The sequence below is a fragment of the Aspergillus costaricaensis genome, assembly GCF_003184835.1.
Source record: "Aspergillus costaricaensis CBS 115574 unplaced genomic scaffold BO79scaffold_12, whole genome shotgun sequence".
Classification (NCBI taxonomy): Eukaryota; Fungi; Ascomycota; class Eurotiomycetes; order Eurotiales; family Aspergillaceae; genus Aspergillus; species Aspergillus costaricensis.
This window is the reverse complement of record NW_020291812.1, coordinates 955,308-971,690: the sequence shown is the minus strand read 5'-3', so window position 1 is coordinate 971,690 and position 16,383 is coordinate 955,308. Positions and strand designations below refer to the sequence as shown.

The following is a 16,383-nucleotide window of genomic DNA, read 5'->3' as shown; positions in this document are numbered from 1 at the left end:
GCCTCAGACAAGTGGTTAAGGATGACAAGAGATGCAGCAGAGGGAAAAAAGCCGGCAAGTCAAGGACAGAGGAATGCCAATTGGAACCAAAGGGGAAAAGACATCCAAGAACTGCGCCTGCGAGCTTGAACGAAGACCGAGGACTACATAGTCTGTGAAATTGCAGGAAAAGGGTTGGTGGGGAGGAGAAAAAGGAAGAGGAGGAGCGAGAAAGAGGGAAACGGACCCAGAATGAGAGCGTGAGTGACGGCCGGCCGCCGGAACGGGTTTTGAGCTGCGCGCCTTTGCGGTCAACGCGCATTGGCCGTTTCCCCGCTCTATTTTCTCTCTCTTTCTCCCCTCTCTGTCTCTGCGCGCGCGCTGTTCTTATCGACTTTCACTCTTTCCGCAAGACTTATTGACGATACTTATGGGGTGACCCGTGTCTCACTAATGTGTACTCTACTGAAGCCGTCCTCTCCTTTCTCCTCCGCCAATAATGTCGATCGGTGATAAAGCCGAGCGGAATGCGATGATGACATTCATGCCAATACTGTCCTCCAAACCCCGCTCACCTCTCTGCGTTGCTTTGTGGCCAGTAACCCGGGATCATCGTCTTCCGTTTCGATATACATCTATCTTTCATTCTATTTGAATCGTTGCCCCATTTCGACTGACGATGGCCCAAGCGACTGCTGGTACCCATCGCCACGGACATTACTGGAACAAGATCGGAAATTTGAGACCTTGCTGACTAACCCACACTGTGGCAGACTCGTGAGTCCACCATGGCTCCTACATCATCCTTCATCTTCGTGTCGGTTATAAGAAAGATTTTGGTTGATCCAGCTCAGCGATAGCGATCTCTTTGTTCCACCCCACTACTTCCGTGATCATACAGAGCCTACCAGACTACGCCGGGTGTTCGGGTGTGCGGGTCAAGATACAGCTCACCATGAGCTGTTATGGGATCGGTTCACGCAGTTTTCGCCATGTGGAACGAAAATGTGGGTATATTATGGCCTCTTCGAACAAGTGCTGGCTGAGGACATGGTGAGTGCCACGGGCGAAAGCACGTGTAGCACCGACAAGCGGATATTAAGAGAGGCATGGGATAGACTAATGGACCGAGGGACGCAAGGCATGTCGGAGCCTCCGTATGGTCAACATTTGCAGTGTACCTGGACACGCCGACCAGAATATACATAGCTTAGTTAGGAGTTCTCAGGTCCTTGCAGGGAAGGAATAAAGGATGCGACACTGCAGGACAGGCTAGACACATTTTGGGAGGAAAACTATTCCGCATCGTATGAGGCGAGCTGAAAATGCGCGGTATTCCCCCGAAAGAGATTGCCCGCGCACCGCGTCGTTTATGAACCATGATCGGAGGAGGAGAGACAGTGACTCGACTCCGGAGTAGATAGTTGAGGCTTTGGGGCGCACTCTGGCCTAAACGGGACTAGCGGCACCACATGGCAGCCTTAGGCAGCCGTAGGTATCCGCTCGGCCCAGAAAGGAAAGCGGATTAGTTATGGGGAGTGACTTATTCATCTAATTATTATCCACGAGCCATTCGATTCCCACCCCTCCGCCATCCTCGTCCCCTGTTGCCTTCCCCTCTTCTGATTGCTAGTTTACTTGTTTAATTCCCCGGGATCGGCTATCGCTGCCCGTCTATCTTTACACCCGTTTCTGCCCTTTCCCCCTGTCCCTCTTTTGCGTGGTCCGGGGTTGAACTGGTTTCGATTGTCGGTCCTTCCTTGCCGACACCTCGGGTTGAGTCGTCAAAAAGTCTGCGTGGGCGATATCGGTGCATGGTCTCCTACGTAAGTCCCTTGCTCTGTCCCGGGGATCCTACGAGTTCAACTCTGGCTGTTGAGACTGGCGGGGACCTTGGATGCCCTCGTGGCTGGTCTCCCTCCAAACTCTGTGTGGTTCCGGGTGCCAGCGTCGGGAACATGACAACTGACTTGTGGGTGCCAATCCAGTGCGGTCAAGGGTCATCTCCGTATTGCTCCTCCACACCCCCTCCTCTTCCCTCCGTATCCACGCCGACCAGACGGAACTGGCTATAGAGTATCGCGTTGGGGATAGGTTGGCCATCGAGGAATCATAGCCAAAATAATTGGAGGGAAGAGTTGTCTCTAAATTAAAGCAAAGGGAACCATCCGGGGAACTTGCCGGGTTGGGCTACAAGGAGGCAAACCGCCATTCGGCTGTGGTTGTGGAGGTCGAGAGAGAGAGCCGAGAAACTGCCATCATGACTGCTACGCTGAGTATGTCTTTTACCAAGGATGTCTGTTCCTCCGGGGAAGTAGCGTCTGGCCTTGTTGGTGCGTACAATTGACGGGTTGTCCCCCGATGATGGATCCGCGAATTCCTGGGCGGATCTAGAAATCAGGGTTCTGCTGGCTGCTCAGTTGCTGATACTGCTCACCTGCAGATGGGATGTTTAATTCGGCCCCAGATACACCGTCCCCTGTCTACCCGGATAGGCTCATCCGCCCTCTGCCCAAGCGTACCCTCCGCTCTCGCCTATCCTCTGAAGCGGCCGACTCGATCCTCTTCCCACCGGCCCCTCCTGCCACCCAGCTGTTCTACGGAACCTCTGTGGACAGCGCAGACATAGTAAATGACACCAAAGTGTATGTGCAGCAGAGCGACGGTCGCGACCAGAGCCCTGAGCGTGACCATTTGACGTATGAGAATGGGGTGGAGCTGGAGAGCGGTGATGAGGATGGGCCCGTAGTTGTGCGTCGAAGTGCTGGTTTCCGCGGGTCGTCATTGTCCCCCTCTGCCGCCTCCAGTGCCCCTCCTCAGACGCTGCCCAGCAACAGTGAAGGGCCCCTAGTGAAGTCCTCCTCGGCGGGTCCCGATGGGTACGATGCGTTTGAGAACACCAACAACAAGAAGAAGCGCAAAATTCCTACACCAGGCAACCTCAGCAGTCACCACTCCACCCTCTCTCCAGAGTTCTCCAGCATGGGCCTCGCGACGTCTTTTCAGTCCCCTTCCACTGCTGGTGAAGGCAGCCATGTGAGTACCTTCTATGGCACGGGCAGCCCCGCGTCTCCGATTTCCAGCGGCATGTCCGGTGCGGGACGAGGTCGCCTTGGCCGCCAGCCGCAGCGTGGTAGCACGGGGAGGAACTCCTTATCGCTTCACTCTCCCATCAGTTGGCCTCGGACCCCTACGCGGCGCGATGGCCTGTTGTCGTCCCCGGGACCAGCAGGTATGTTTCTGTTGTGTGTCTGACCGAGTGTTCGGGCTTCGCTTACGCACGTTTAGGTGACTCCGCCCCGAAGTCTGACCAGGGCATAATCTCCGCCGCTATCGCAAATGCCGCCGCTTCAGCATTCTCCTCACCTCCTACTGGACCCGGTCATGTCAGCATGCTCGAACGACAAACGCCTACGCCGACCAAGACTCAGTTCACCTTCACATGCGAGTCGGACTCGTCGAAGGGAATGGCCCTGCAGGCACAGAACCCGTACCCTGCGCAGCATCGGTCACCCAGTGCTCTCACTGCGGCTGTCCAGAGCCAGCGGGGATATTCACAAGGCACCCAGACGATCCCAAATGCCGCTTCACAAGCCAACTCTTCAGGGGCGTCTCAACAATCACAGCACTCGCAACCGTCGCAACTACAAAATGCTGGGACTGAGCCTGCAGCCACGGGGAGGAAGAAGAAGCGGTCTCCGGGTAGCCTCTATGCTCTGGCCGCGCGTCAACGCAAGATTCAGCAGCAGTATGCCAACCTTCACCACCCGCCCAGCATCGAGGACATCTGGATCTGCGAGTTCTGCGAGTACGAGAGCATCTTTGGCCACCCGCCTGAGGCTCTCATTCGCCAGTACGAGATCAAGGATCGCAAGGAACGGAAACGATTGGCGGAGAAGAAGCGGTTGCTCGAGAAGGCCAAGATGAAGGGCCGCAAGGGCAAGAAAGCGACTAAGAATGCCAGCAAGCACGCAGCGGCCCAGCACGCAGCCTATGACCAAGGATACGACCGAGCGTCCGTGGATCATTCTTCAACCGGAGGACCAGGGGTGCATGATGACGAGTATTTAGGCAACGAGTACGAGGACGAGGGGATTCCAACCCCACCTCCAGCGCCTCCAGGTACCGTCAAAACTGCACCACCGCCAGGGCATCCGCCCAAGCCAGCCGCAGCAGCAGGGTCGGGCGCTAAGAGTGCAGCGGACGGCGGGACAAGACCGCCCTGACAATGGAGCAACGGCTATCGAGCTAGCGAGCGGTGATAGGCCGTTGCACACTCTTCCTTTCGGTTTTCTCTTTGTCTGTTTTCGATTTAATGCATGCTTACTTTCTTCCACAACTATTAATTTTTTCTTTTATTTCTTCTCCGTTGCATGATTGTGTTAGCCTTCTGCTTTTCTTTTTGCCCATTACTTGCATGAATGAATCCCCGCTCCGGTCGATGAATGTCACGTCAGCGTCACACATGAATATTTCAGGTTCAGGTTGGAATTGTTGAGCAGCATCAATGCATATTGGAGAATATGATTGGAGGAGAGGCGGATGGACGGACAGATGAGAATTAGGTGTGTTCGAGGTCTCGGTATTATGCATGCAGAGAGAACATGGATGGATGGATGGACGAGATGGAACGAATTGCTGATACTATTTTAGTCCGTAGCGCTAATGTAGATCAGATCCCACGATGAGAGACGGGATGAGAGAGAAAGAAAGAAAGAAAGAAAGGAATCCATGTTCTGCTCTGTTGAAGATTGATCGTTCCACTAGCCGCCAAGCGTAACCCCAAACCTCCCTCCCGACCAACCCCATTTCAAACTCCGAAGCTCCAAGAAGAGCACGGCGCTTCGCCCACCAACCATACACACCACCCCCCCCCAATGATCATCATACTTGCCGTCCCTCTGCAGCCCTGAAACCATGATTGCATGAACTGGCGCGCGCCCTATACACAGCTGTCAATCAGTTACCCAGTTTCTAAAAGTAAGTATACAGTTTACCGCCGACGGGCATGGCAGTTTCAGCCCAGCGACACGAACCAAGCTTGCGAGTGTGTAATTGGATGATGAATTAAGTTCTGCTGAAGATGTTGATGATGATTAAAATAGATGTTCTGAATGTCTTGGTATTGAGTTGATGGTTATATAAAGAGAGTGCAGAAGGGATGGGATTGTTTGTATAGCAGCAGAAAGCATTCTTTATTCTTTATTCATCACTCTCTATAAGTTCTTTCTTTGAGAATCTTCTTTGTTTAGACAGTGTCTATTGTTTCGACGTGAACGATCACTACTAGTACTATCTACTATTACCATTTTTCTTCTCTCTTTGATTGACCACCTTTCTACTACCACTACTACGTGCTGCGCACTACTCGTTATATAGTTATCGTGACTGATCGTGATATTATCTTGCGCTGGCGCAATAATCTCCCATCTCGATACATACAACATACACATACAACACACACACACACACACATCCTCATCTTCCTACTAAACAACCACCACACCCCAACCCCAAAACAAAACCACCAAAATGTACCTCCTCGCCTTCCGCCTCATCCGACGCATCTTCTCCAAATCCAAAAAATCCAACAATCAGGACCCCAGCGGAATCAACCTCGACTACCCACCCCCACCACCATCCAACATCCCCCGGCGCCCCCGTCTAAAGCACTACACAGAGCTCTTCCTCCACATCCTACAAGCCGTCTTCGGTCTAACCACCATAATTCTCTACGGGATCGACATCCACCACGCACACGAAAAGTCCGAGTCGGCAGATGCACGCTGGGTGTACGCCATCGTGACGGGGATGATGGGGTGCGGGACGGCGCTGTTCTACCTGGTTATGATGCATTGGGTGTTGAAGACGCGGACGCCGTTGGCGATGCGGGAGAGGTGGAATCTGCCGCTGTTTGTGTGGGAGGCGGTGTTGTGCGTGTTTTGGTTGACGCTGTTTGGTATCTTTGGGAAGTTGTATATTGGGGATTATGAGGATAGTAGTGAGGTGACGAGGATGAGGCGGGCCGTTTGGGTGGATTTGGTGGATTTGGTGCTGTGGGTGGCGACGGCGTTGTGGAAGGGGATGAGGTGGTGGAGGGGGCAGAGGGGGGTGTTTGGGGTTGATGGGGTGGAGGAGAAGGAGGGGGTTTAGGTGAGTTTGATTTTGGAATTGGGGTTTGTTCGGGGGGTTGGTGGTGATGTTGTAAAGGCAAAGGGGATGAGAAGGGAGGGATTTGAGAGAAGAGGAACAGATGGGTTATGAGATTGGTGGGGGGATTGATGGATAATTATTGTATTTTGTATTAAGCACTGAGTGCATGCGTCGACGCATGAGTAATGTCTTCAGATCTTAAAATATGGCCTTGTATCGCATATTGCATCTTTCTTTCTGATCGAGCTGTCATGTCAGTACTCGTTTTCTCTTATTCTACTACTCTCTAATCTCTTCAATGACCTCATCCGTCTCTTGCTGATCCTCTTCTCCCCCCTGCTGTCGACTCTGCTCGATCATCGCACTAAGCTGGCTTTGTCTGCGTGGCATTGAAAAATTGGTCAACACTGGGGACACTTCCTCGTCCGTACTGCCCTGACTGTCAGTTGCAAACGAATCATCATGGTTGGAAGGCCGCTGGAAAGGAACGGCAGAGCTTGGAGCTGTGGACGCCCTTCCGTGTGAGTCCCCAAACCGGGATGGTGATGGTGTGGCATTAGTGACGGTGCTGCTGGATTCAGCCCGTACTGGTTTGGGTGGTATCGTCTTGGGTTCGGTCTCTGGCTCAGGTGTTCCTAAAGAAGAAACAAGGACTTGTTCTTGGCGTACTCGATCTGAGAATCGCTTTCGGAAGTTCTTGTCGACAAGTTTCATGCTAGATGGTTGCTCGTAGTTCTCCGCCGACAGATATCGTGCATCATAGCGGCGACATCCAGTAGCTGAAAAGAAGTTGGGTTCAGGTAGGGAAGGTTCGACTGCATAAAATGCTCTGCGACGTGGAGGTGGCGGCTTAACATGTGCCTCCTCTGGCCGATCCGTGTCGAGAAGCTCTCTTAAATCAGATAAAAACAAATCTGGGAGTTTTGGGGGTCTTTCAACTTGTGATTTTTCATCCTGGGCTGGATCTTTCTCGAGTATGTCGGCTGCAAAAAGGCCCTTTCCGGGAATTTTGGTCTTCGTATCTCTCAGGGATACGGCAAGGTCTGCACGAGATTCGCTATGGCTTCTTGTCAAAGGCTCCGTTTCATCCAGTTCATATGCACCAACGGTAGCCTTTGACGCACTGCCCAGTTCCTGAATTGGTGGGTTTGGGGTATATTCCAGAGTCAGCTGCGGTGAGTCTGGTGGTGGACTATGGGCACGGGTAGAACTGGTACCAGACGACTGCTGTGAGGACTTGCGCCGCATGATCACAGGCCGACGCTTGCTACTTTTTGCCTTGCTAGCCACAAAAACCGCTTTCTTTTGCGTCTGTCGGGGCGTAGTGTCTGCCATTGTAGGCACTGATGGAGGAACCGGTGTAGGAGGATTTGATGGTTTGCGAGTGGTACTCTGACCGTCGATGTCTGTTAGCAGCAGACGAGTCGTCTTATGTGTTTCTCCGCTGGAACTTCCGTTTCTGGGCTTCTTGAGTATAGGGTGAAGTGGTGCCTTCCCGTTGTTACCAGCCGGCCTCCCGAAGCCCCCTTCATGATTCCCCTTGGATGACTGAGCTGCTTGAGCTGCTTTGGTCGCCTGTCAAAGTTAGCCCATGTTTCCATCGCTGCCAACGTAGGCCGCGCATGAGCCTCGCGATATCCCTCACCTTGCTCAACTGCACCAAACTAAACGGGTTGGGCTCGGAAATACGTAGGAACAGACTGGCCAACGTAGTTCCCAGGAGGGTATGGTTCAGACAACGACTCCCCCATATCCTCCAGAAGAAGTTCTCCAGCCTGTATCCCACGTCGTCATCATGCGCTGATGGATTGGCACTGTAGACTATTGCGCTATGAGACACATTGGATTCGCGACAGGGGAAGGCGCAGAACAAACCCACCTTTCCAAAGCTGCACGACATCCCCAACATTCACCGGACCCACGCCATCCAGCTCCGTTGATACCTTTGTCGCCGTGGTCAGCAAGCCTTTGGGGAGACTTTCCATGGTGAGAGATGCCAAGGTCGCAGTCTAGCTCAAAAGTAAGTAAGGCCCCAACTCAGCTACATGATCAAAGGAACAACGAGGCAGAAGGTTCGCATGTGAGAGAATGTTGAGGTCAGTACCAACAGCACTGCCCGGTAGATGCTGTCAGTGTTGCGTCTGGCGGTGAATTGAGGGGCAGGGTCGCCCGCCAAACGCAGGGGGGGGGGTGGGAGGAAAAGGGATCCTCCAGGAGGTAAAGTAATCGATCACGATAAATGGCTGGTAAGAAGAGGGCAGGCCAGCGAAGAAGCGAGTCAGGGGAGATTCTGTTGTATTTGAAGAGGGCGTTGGTTGGTGGGCGGAACTGGAGGAGGGATCAGCTGCAAGGGCAGGAGCGAAGACACGCCGGAGATCTTCAACCTGCAGGGCTTAATAGTCGTTGAGGCAAAAGAATGGCCGCGTCCAGGTGACCCTGCCAGGCCCCATCCAGGCAACATCATCTCCCCTCTTCCCCCATTCATCCACTCGCTCCCCTCCCATTCCACTCATTCATTCATTCACTTGCGCCGCGCTGACTGCAGCCTGCAGGTCTGCATTCCCCAGGGGGAGGTAAAAGTTGACCTGTCCGTTTTGCTGCCTTACCCCGGAGCTTGCCGATGCTGCCCAGTGAATGGGAAACAAGAAACCATCCGAGACAGCACAGGCCATCATGAACAATAGTGCCCAAAATGGGTGGATCCCGCACTTCAAATTCAGTGAACTAGCTGTGGTACTGACCCAAAGCACAAATGAGTCGTCACAGAAAGATAGATCACACTGTTCGTAACCATGGTCATCAGCAGCCATCCAACTAGGACGGATAGAACCAGTGCTGCCATTCATTGTTGTCGGATTTCCCAGCAAACATCACGACACCCGCTGTTAGCGCCCCCCGTGACCAACGGCATCCAAATGAACTCCCAATCGGAGGCCCCCGATTGGCTTCGGGACCGATTCTCTCTCCCTCATACTCCGGGTTGCCATCGTTCAAGGGGCTACACTGGCAAGGATCCAGGAAGAAACAAACTGATGACCGACGATTTGTTGAACCCCCTATATATGACTAAGCTATGCGCATGGGAGGGAACGCAAACATCGCATCGCAAGAGAACACAGCGGCCAACTCGAGGACACCGCGTGGCCCGAATTCCCTGCAGGGACTGGCTCCAGGGTCTCTTTGTTCTACAACACCTGTTCCTACACGAGATGAAGTCAGCTTACCTCGCGCAATCTATGTACCACCACCAACATGCCGATTCACTTGTACTGGGTTCGCGCAGTGCTACCCTTGCGGATTCGAGGCAATGCTGAGAGCTCTTCCCGAAGGGATGAGAGTAATCCTCCTCTCGCGGTAAGCTGACAGCCACTCGGCGATGAATCTGCATTCTGATTCACACATATTCTCCGCTTTGGAGACTCCGAGGAATGCAAGTCATCCCCGCAGGCGCCAATGGGCTTGAACAAAGCATAGTTATTGGTCGGGATTCTGATTTGACGTATTCCCAGGACTAACCAAGTCTCCCAATTTCTAACAGGTCAATCTTCTCTACTCCCTTATGAGATCATATTGCGACCTATACTCTCCAGCAAGGTATAATTGTCATCATTCCGCTCATGCTCCACGCAGATCAGACATTCCGATCACCTTAATTCCCCGATCTGACAACGATTGACATTGACCTCTTCACAAATCCACCATTGAGAGAAGGGTTCCAGGACAAGCTCCAGAGTTGCGTCATCGAGTGTCACGTCCACACAACGATGTCTGTAGTTATCGACGATCACTGTCCCCAAGCACTGGAAAACCTGTCACATATATTCTTCACATGACGTAGCATCATCACCTCAAGCCACAAAGCCAGTTCCATATAAGCTTAGTCCACATGCCACGAACAGGAATGCCCAGACTGTGAGGAATGGGTATTGCCCACTTTAAGGCTCGGGCCGTAAGAATTCAGTTCAATCTACAGGGATAATTTCTTGGTAACTCGCGGGGAAATCACAGCCGAAGATGAAGGTAGACCTCAGAATCCATTTGGGGAGAAACAGTTTAGAACGCTACAAGTATCTGCTTCCACTGCAACACGACATACACCTTTCCAGTAAGATTCACTCCATCCAATCCTGTCTAAAATCTAGCCGAGACAGATAATCCACATGTCCAGCCGCCAGCGAAGCATACCGCCAGACATCAGGATGCATATCCACCCTATCCGAGATCTGCAGACTTTGATTTGCGAATGTAAAAAGCACCTTCAGCCGCACAGAATCTGCGTCCACCGAATCCTCGACGAGTCGCTGAAACAGGGCCGCTACATAGTCGATCTCTTCCCCTGTTATTGGCTCTTTCTCATATGCAGCTGTCCCATCCAGGATGCAGATGACTTGTATATTTGGTGGAACCTGCAGAACGAGCCGTCTGAATAACTCACAGAGCGCTTTGATGTTGTTGCTCTCGCAGGCGTTGAGAAACCCTCTACCCAGAAATTGAAGGCTTGGTGTGGCGAGCTTGTCGCTGAAGAGAAGCTGGGTGATGAGACTTCGCATCATCCCTGTCGGGCCGCTGAGTTCGGGATCTTCTTGGTCGTCGTGTAGTGATGCGAAGAAGAATAGAGGTAGACAGTCGGGGCTGCTGATTAGGCTGTATATGAATGTTGAAACGAATATTGACATTGGAGTGACCATTATCGCTGGATTGGTATCCAGACGGCCGTCTACTAGAAGGAGTGATGATTGTGGGGCCCGAAGCCATTCAGTAAACTCATCGGTTCTGGCGAGCCATCGCACACGTCCGAGGTATGAGGATTTAAATCTACTGCCTTCTTGGAGGACGATCTCAAGGTCTTGGGCTGCCGTATGTGGTGAGACGCCCAATATCCCGAGTAGTTCGATTGGGGTGACTGTTGTAGATGTTGAGTCTCGAGAATTTGTGCTGCTAAGTGAGAGGGTTGATTGAAGAGCTTCGTTCTCATGTGCCAGGTCCGAGTAGGCTAGTCAGAGCTAGTTAGTATCATCAAAGTATGATACGCGTAGAGCGACCTTACCGCGTTGCAAGAGAAAGATTTGACACTGTTGGACCTCGTACTGCTCCCGAGACTCCTTACATAGCGCCTTGAACTCATATAGTAGCTCTGTCATAGCCTGTGCGCCGGATTGCTCTTTTTGAAAGGCAAAGACCTCTCGATACTCAGCTCCAACCTGCTTCTTCACTTCAGTGACCAGGTCTTTAATATCGCTGCGGGCTCCTTGAAGCTCAGTGTGAAGAGTCTGGATGTTGGTATTTGCTTCCAAGCCCAATCGGTGCGATTCGCTGCTGTGGTAGGCCGTAGCAGCAGTGATCTTGACTTTCATGCGTTCTAATCGCTCTTTGATGGTTACGAGATAACGGTTCCAGTCTGAAAGTACCTGGTCGACCGTGAGAGTCTCTCGGATTCTCAGAGTGAGGGACTCTGTGACCTTTCGGTACCCTGTCATCAAGTCCGTGAGCTAAAGACCATGTCGAAGGGACAATATGTGAACCCACATGGCTGCCTCTTTAGCAAAACATCAAGCAATCCTGGCAATGTCCTAACAAGGGTTCTACAGAACTCCCTACACAATTCCTCGTCATCCGCTGTGGGGTTCAAGTAGTTATAGGCCGTCTGGATTGTCAGAACAGTCTCGGGCACCGTCTCGAAGGCCTCCAAGATTTTGGCGCGGTTTTCTACTCCTCGTTTCGCAGTCTAAGAAAATAATGTCAGCGAACGCAGTCTGTGGCCCATCTACCGAGATACAACAATATGTTACCTCAAATACTAGTCCCAATACCCCCTTCACAACACTCAGTCCGTATTCGTCAGGTATGGCATCTTTCAAGGGAGCTAACATGCCAAGGCCCTGGACAGCAGTAGATGTATAGTCTCTACGAGATGATGCCACATCCTTTGCTTCATCTAGTGTCCTCAGAACCATCTGCCATGTGTAGTCATAGAATCTTGGCTCCTCCGGAGGCGCGATGGCATCATGATGCTTTAAAAGTGTTTCAAGATCTCTGGTGATGCATTAGACCATGCATACGTTGAGCATCTGCATGCACATGTATCATTATGGATGGTCGCACCTAATTGTCGCCAGCTCGGCGGGAATGTACTTCTCTTGTTGCTCATCGAATTCGCTCTCCACCGCAAAGGCGGGGTGGAAGTCACGCCCCCGCTCCTCAATCCACGCCCGACTCTTTGCCGTCCCCGTCTTGTCCGCTGGGAGCGACTTTGGTTTTCGGCGACCATGGAAGAAGTGTGTCATATCGGGTGATGTTATGCATCCAGATGAAGACCTCCATAACCCTGCGGATCCCTGATGAATAATATGTAGAAATGGGATGGGGCGTATGTGAGTCTGTCCTCCGTGCTCTAGCCCTCTGCCCGAGTCATGCTACTATCAAGCCTTCTGACTATGTTTGCTTTTAGATACGAGTTTCATAAGCCCTAGTGGCCGCATTTTCTATGCTCACCCAATCGATGCATGACAGGTGTGAGCGCTTAACAATCAGCGCAATTAAACCATGTGGTTAATGCGTTCGTGAAGGAGGTGCTATGACGGCTTGGCCCCTGACGAATCCTTCGTGAGCACTAGTATAGATCCCGCGTCTGGTGACTGGTCGCATTGAGCTCGCAAATCCACTTCATCCCTCCTATCACTGTCTTCCATTTCTGCAGCCGCGCTGTGGCAGCGGCTTCCCCCGCCCCTTTGGCGTCGATACGAGGCACTGAAGATGCCTGATAACTAACTTATAAATCAGTGCGAGCGATGGAGTGGGTGAGAGCATTTCGGAAATCTTCCTCGGCTAGAGGAGGTCACCAGGCTCAGGGCACATCTGCGTGCGATGGAGGTCGTAAATCAGTCAGCGCCGGAGGAGCGTGTGCCGGCGACAGGGGAGGACGCCATAGATGGGTTTGAAGAGGCGGAAATACCTGAGGTTGTGACTGCAAAGCAGGAGGCCAGTACTCAGACTATTCAAGAAGATATTGAAGAGCGAAGCACTCACCGTGAGGAGACGGATGATGACGACGATGATGATGAAGATGACGATACCAACGAGGAGGACAATGAGGAAGACGACAGTGACAGCGACACGACAGACGATGAGAGCAAAGCTGATGATGATACCTGGCTCAATGGATCTGCTTTCAACGAGCGAAAAATCAACGTGGGCGTGAGATACTATGATTACCCATCCTTCATGAACCGGTCAGTGGACGACGATGCAGATTATACGATAGAAGCCCTGATCAGTACTTCCGACTGGTGGAAGGACCTGGAACGGGAAAAGAAAAGGCGCGCTGCGAATCCACCACCGTGGACTGAGACTATTGAGGTGGCACCGCCGACGGAAGGAGTTGCTGAAACCTTGCAACTCCAACGTGTGAGGATCCGCTCTCCAGAGATACTTCGTCGGCTTTCTGAACTCGGAGAGTGGAACGAAAGCAGCATGGTTCCCCCAAAATCCGATTGCGTATTCTGCCGTCCGTTTCACGCTCTCGCTTATTTTAATGGTGAAATAAAAAAGCAGCTGGAGCAATTAGAGTCTGACTTGGAAGACTCATACGCAAGACCTAAGCCCTCAGAAGAAAATCAATTGGATGATTCGCGAAAAACTTCAGAATCTGCTATTCGGGACGAATTGCGATGCTATGTCACCTTTGTGGAAGAGAAGATTCTACCTCTTTGGAAGAGATTTGAACATGTCACCAAGAATACTCCGAACAAAGTCAGATATGATGAGCTGCCTTTTCTTTTCCGCCCGGGCGATCTTGTCTTTGTTCCATCTGTGGCCACCAGTTCAAAAGCACGTCATCAGTCTGCTATCCAGAACGTCTTTCGCCTGGCCTCACTGCGGCCCGAAGACCACATGTGGCAAACGGACCCAGGTGGCTGGTTTGTCCCGAATTCGCTAGCGAGGTGGAGTATCTATTGCTTTGACCATGATGGAGAGCAGTTGAAAGTTATATGGCAGTCTCTAGAGGTCCCCCATTTCGCCGGCGAGCAAGACATTACTGCCTTGCCATGTTACCCTCTGCGTTACCATCCCGATCATGCGACGATTCTCAAGATGCAGGTTGAGAGTGGAAAGCTTTTCAAGGAGCTCGTGAAGCCAGAGAACAAACATCAGTACTATTCTGGCTGGAACCTCTCAACAGGTATCTTCAAGGAGAGCATGGAGCTCGCTGAACCCGAACACATAGAAAGTGAGGTCATTATAGATGTGAAGGAAGCCTCGCGATACGTTACTGAGACATATCCCACCGATACTAAGCGTTATGAGGAAACGTTCCATGATTCATGGGCTACGGTTGTGGATGAAAATGTCTCATATCGGCTATGGAGAAAAGCTTCGCCCCATTTCATCGAAAAAAACGAAAACTTGCTTGTCCGAGAAGATTTTACATATGCAAAGGAAGCGCAAGCCTACATGAAGCAGAACCCATACATTGATAACAATGACACATTCTCAAAACCAACATGGTCCGATGAAGATCTGGCCCTTCTTCCACGGAGAGTCCTTGGATACGTCTTACGCGAGAGGAGGTTCACGCGCTTGGATGTTCGCGGCTTTGACTTGCGTCGGGTATCTGAAGAGAGGATTACCCTAGACCATGTCCAGATAAAGCCTGGACATCGGAGGATCATCCGATCGACTGTTTCTTCTCACTTTACAAAGATCCACCATGAACGCTCTCGTGATGCCATATTGTATACGCCGGACATGATCCGGGGAAAGGGACGAGGCCTGGTGATCCTCCTGCACGGAGCGCCTGGGGTGGGTAAAACTGCGACCGCAGAGGCCGTGGCATTGGAGTTCGAGAAACCTCTGTTTCCCATCACCTGCGGTGACCTAGGAATAACAGCGGACGCTGTGGAGAGATCACTCAAAGACATCTTTCGATATGCCCATCTATGGGACTGCATTCTGCTACTGGATGAAGCAGATGTCTTTCTCACACAAAGAGATCGAACTGATGTTGAGCGGAACGCCTTGGTTTCAGGTACGCCCATATACTTACCATTAGTTAGACCTTACTGACTTCATATAGTATTCCTCAGAGTATTAGAATACTACAGCGGCATCCTCTTCCTGACCACAAACCGAGTCGGGGCGCTCGACGAAGCCTTCCGCTCACGGGTACATCTAAGCCTCTACTATCCTCATCTAAGCAGTGAAGATACCATTTCCATTCTCTGCAGTAACCTGGCCCGGCTCCCTCGAGCAGACAAGGTACCCAAGGGAACAACTATCGGCAACGGACATATCCATGTCATGGACAAAGAGATCATTGAATTTGTCCGATCGGAGTATGAGAAAACCTACAGAGTTCACAGACGCGGTCCATGGAATGGTCGCCAAATTCGCAACGCTGTACAAATAGCATCCTGCCTCGCCTTCTTCGACCAGCGAGAAAAGACCCCGGGTAATGACCTCCCGGTAGTTCTTACAGCAGAGCACTTCCGCACAGTGAACGACACAATCGAAGAATTCGACCGCTACCTAGTCAAAGCCCGACGTGCCGACGATCGTAAATTGGCCCACATGGAAGGAGTCCGATACGATGGCTACGAGTCCGGGCCTACACGAGAACCTGCCGTCTATGATGGCTTCAGCGGTTACGAGTCCGATCACGTCCCGGTTGAACGAAACCCTCGACGTGGTGTGCCAGCCCGCACCCCTCAGCGACAATCTCAGTACGCCGGCACCTCGGGCGGCCGAGTCGCAGCTGGACGATACTCCGCTGGTCGGAAACGCGCAGTCATGGTCGAGTCTCAGCATTATGCAGAAGACGACTTTATAGATGACGATATGCATGCCCCAAGTCCCTCTACCGGGCGCAGATATGAAGGCGGACCTAGTTCGCGTATGGAGCCTCGTTCCAGGGCTCGGCCCGGACCGTTACCTCGAAAGGATGAGGATGTGTACGATGAGGAGTTATATCCGGATGTCGAGGATCATGTTGTTGAAGAAGAGTACCGTCTTGCGGCGGATCCTGATGCTCCTAGATCCGCTCCTCGCAGCGTGAAAAGAAGCCCCAGATACACGGGTGATTACTCCCCTGTTCCTGCTCGCAGGACTAGAGAGGCGACTCCCAGGTCCCAGCATCTAGAGGTGGAGTAGAGCATTCCCATAGAGCATTCGTGCGCATAGCCGTACTATTCTACGCACCCAGATATCCCCTTATGGAAGCATTATTGTCGATCGTTTCATCAGTTATATTGCATT

At 51.9% G+C, this 16,383-nt stretch overlaps 7 protein-coding genes across 7 annotated transcripts; 4 read left to right on the top strand and 3 right to left on the bottom strand.

The window, feature by feature from the left end:
- The first annotated feature begins 263 nt into the window (after positions 1-263).
- Positions 264-1,094, top strand: BO79DRAFT_263770 (uncharacterized protein). The gene has a single exon (XM_025686710.1). It carries the CDS (start codon positions 479-481, stop codon positions 632-634), a length of 156 nt encoding a protein of 51 aa, XP_025540898.1. The 5' UTR covers positions 264-478; the 3' UTR covers positions 635-1,094.
- A 1,333-nt stretch (positions 1,095-2,427) lies between these two features.
- BO79DRAFT_145398 (uncharacterized protein) lies at positions 2,428-4,205 on the top strand (the record flags this gene model as incomplete). The annotated part of the gene is made up of 2 exons (XM_025678421.1): positions 2,428-3,211; positions 3,268-4,205. The coding sequence occupies 2 exons, from the start codon at positions 2,428-2,430 to the stop codon at positions 4,203-4,205; spliced, it is 1,722 nt and encodes a 573-aa protein (XP_025540897.1).
- Positions 4,206-5,169: 964 nt separating this feature from the next.
- On the top strand, positions 5,170-6,132 carry BO79DRAFT_193450 (uncharacterized protein; the record flags this gene model as incomplete). The annotated part of the gene is made up of 1 exon (XM_025680980.1): positions 5,170-6,132. Exon 1 carries the CDS (start codon positions 5,512-5,514, stop codon positions 6,130-6,132), a length of 621 nt encoding a protein of 206 aa, XP_025540896.1. The 5' UTR covers positions 5,170-5,511.
- A 141-nt stretch (positions 6,133-6,273) lies between these two features.
- On the bottom strand, positions 6,274-8,578 carry BO79DRAFT_193447 (GATA-like domain-containing protein). Its single transcript, XM_025680979.1, has 3 exons — positions 8,012-8,578; positions 7,778-7,953; positions 6,274-7,707 (listed from the first exon to the last, which is right to left on the bottom strand). Exons 1-3 carry the CDS (start codon positions 8,115-8,117, stop codon positions 6,412-6,414), a joined length of 1,578 nt encoding a protein of 525 aa, XP_025540895.1. The 5' UTR covers positions 8,118-8,578; the 3' UTR covers positions 6,274-6,411.
- Positions 8,579-8,634: 56 nt separating this feature from the next.
- Positions 8,635-8,950, bottom strand: BO79DRAFT_208699 (uncharacterized protein). The gene has a single exon (XM_025682448.1). The coding sequence runs from the start codon at positions 8,940-8,942 to the stop codon at positions 8,646-8,648; it is 297 nt and encodes a 98-aa protein (XP_025540894.1). The 5' UTR covers positions 8,943-8,950; the 3' UTR covers positions 8,635-8,645.
- A 1,294-nt stretch (positions 8,951-10,244) lies between these two features.
- BO79DRAFT_193445 (uncharacterized protein) lies at positions 10,245-12,416 on the bottom strand (the record flags this gene model as incomplete). The annotated part of the gene is made up of 5 exons (XM_025680978.1): positions 10,245-11,125; positions 11,180-11,602; positions 11,731-11,857; positions 11,922-12,165; positions 12,235-12,416. 5 exons carry the CDS (start codon positions 12,414-12,416, stop codon positions 10,245-10,247), a joined length of 1,857 nt encoding a protein of 618 aa, XP_025540893.1.
- A 544-nt stretch (positions 12,417-12,960) lies between these two features.
- On the top strand, positions 12,961-16,342 carry BO79DRAFT_171699 (AAA family ATPase). Its single transcript, XM_025679600.1, has 2 exons — positions 12,961-15,157; positions 15,206-16,342. The coding sequence occupies exons 1-2, from the start codon at positions 12,997-12,999 to the stop codon at positions 16,276-16,278; spliced, it is 3,234 nt and encodes a 1,077-aa protein (XP_025540892.1). The 5' UTR covers positions 12,961-12,996; the 3' UTR covers positions 16,279-16,342.
- The last annotated feature ends 41 nt before the right edge of the window (positions 16,343-16,383 follow it).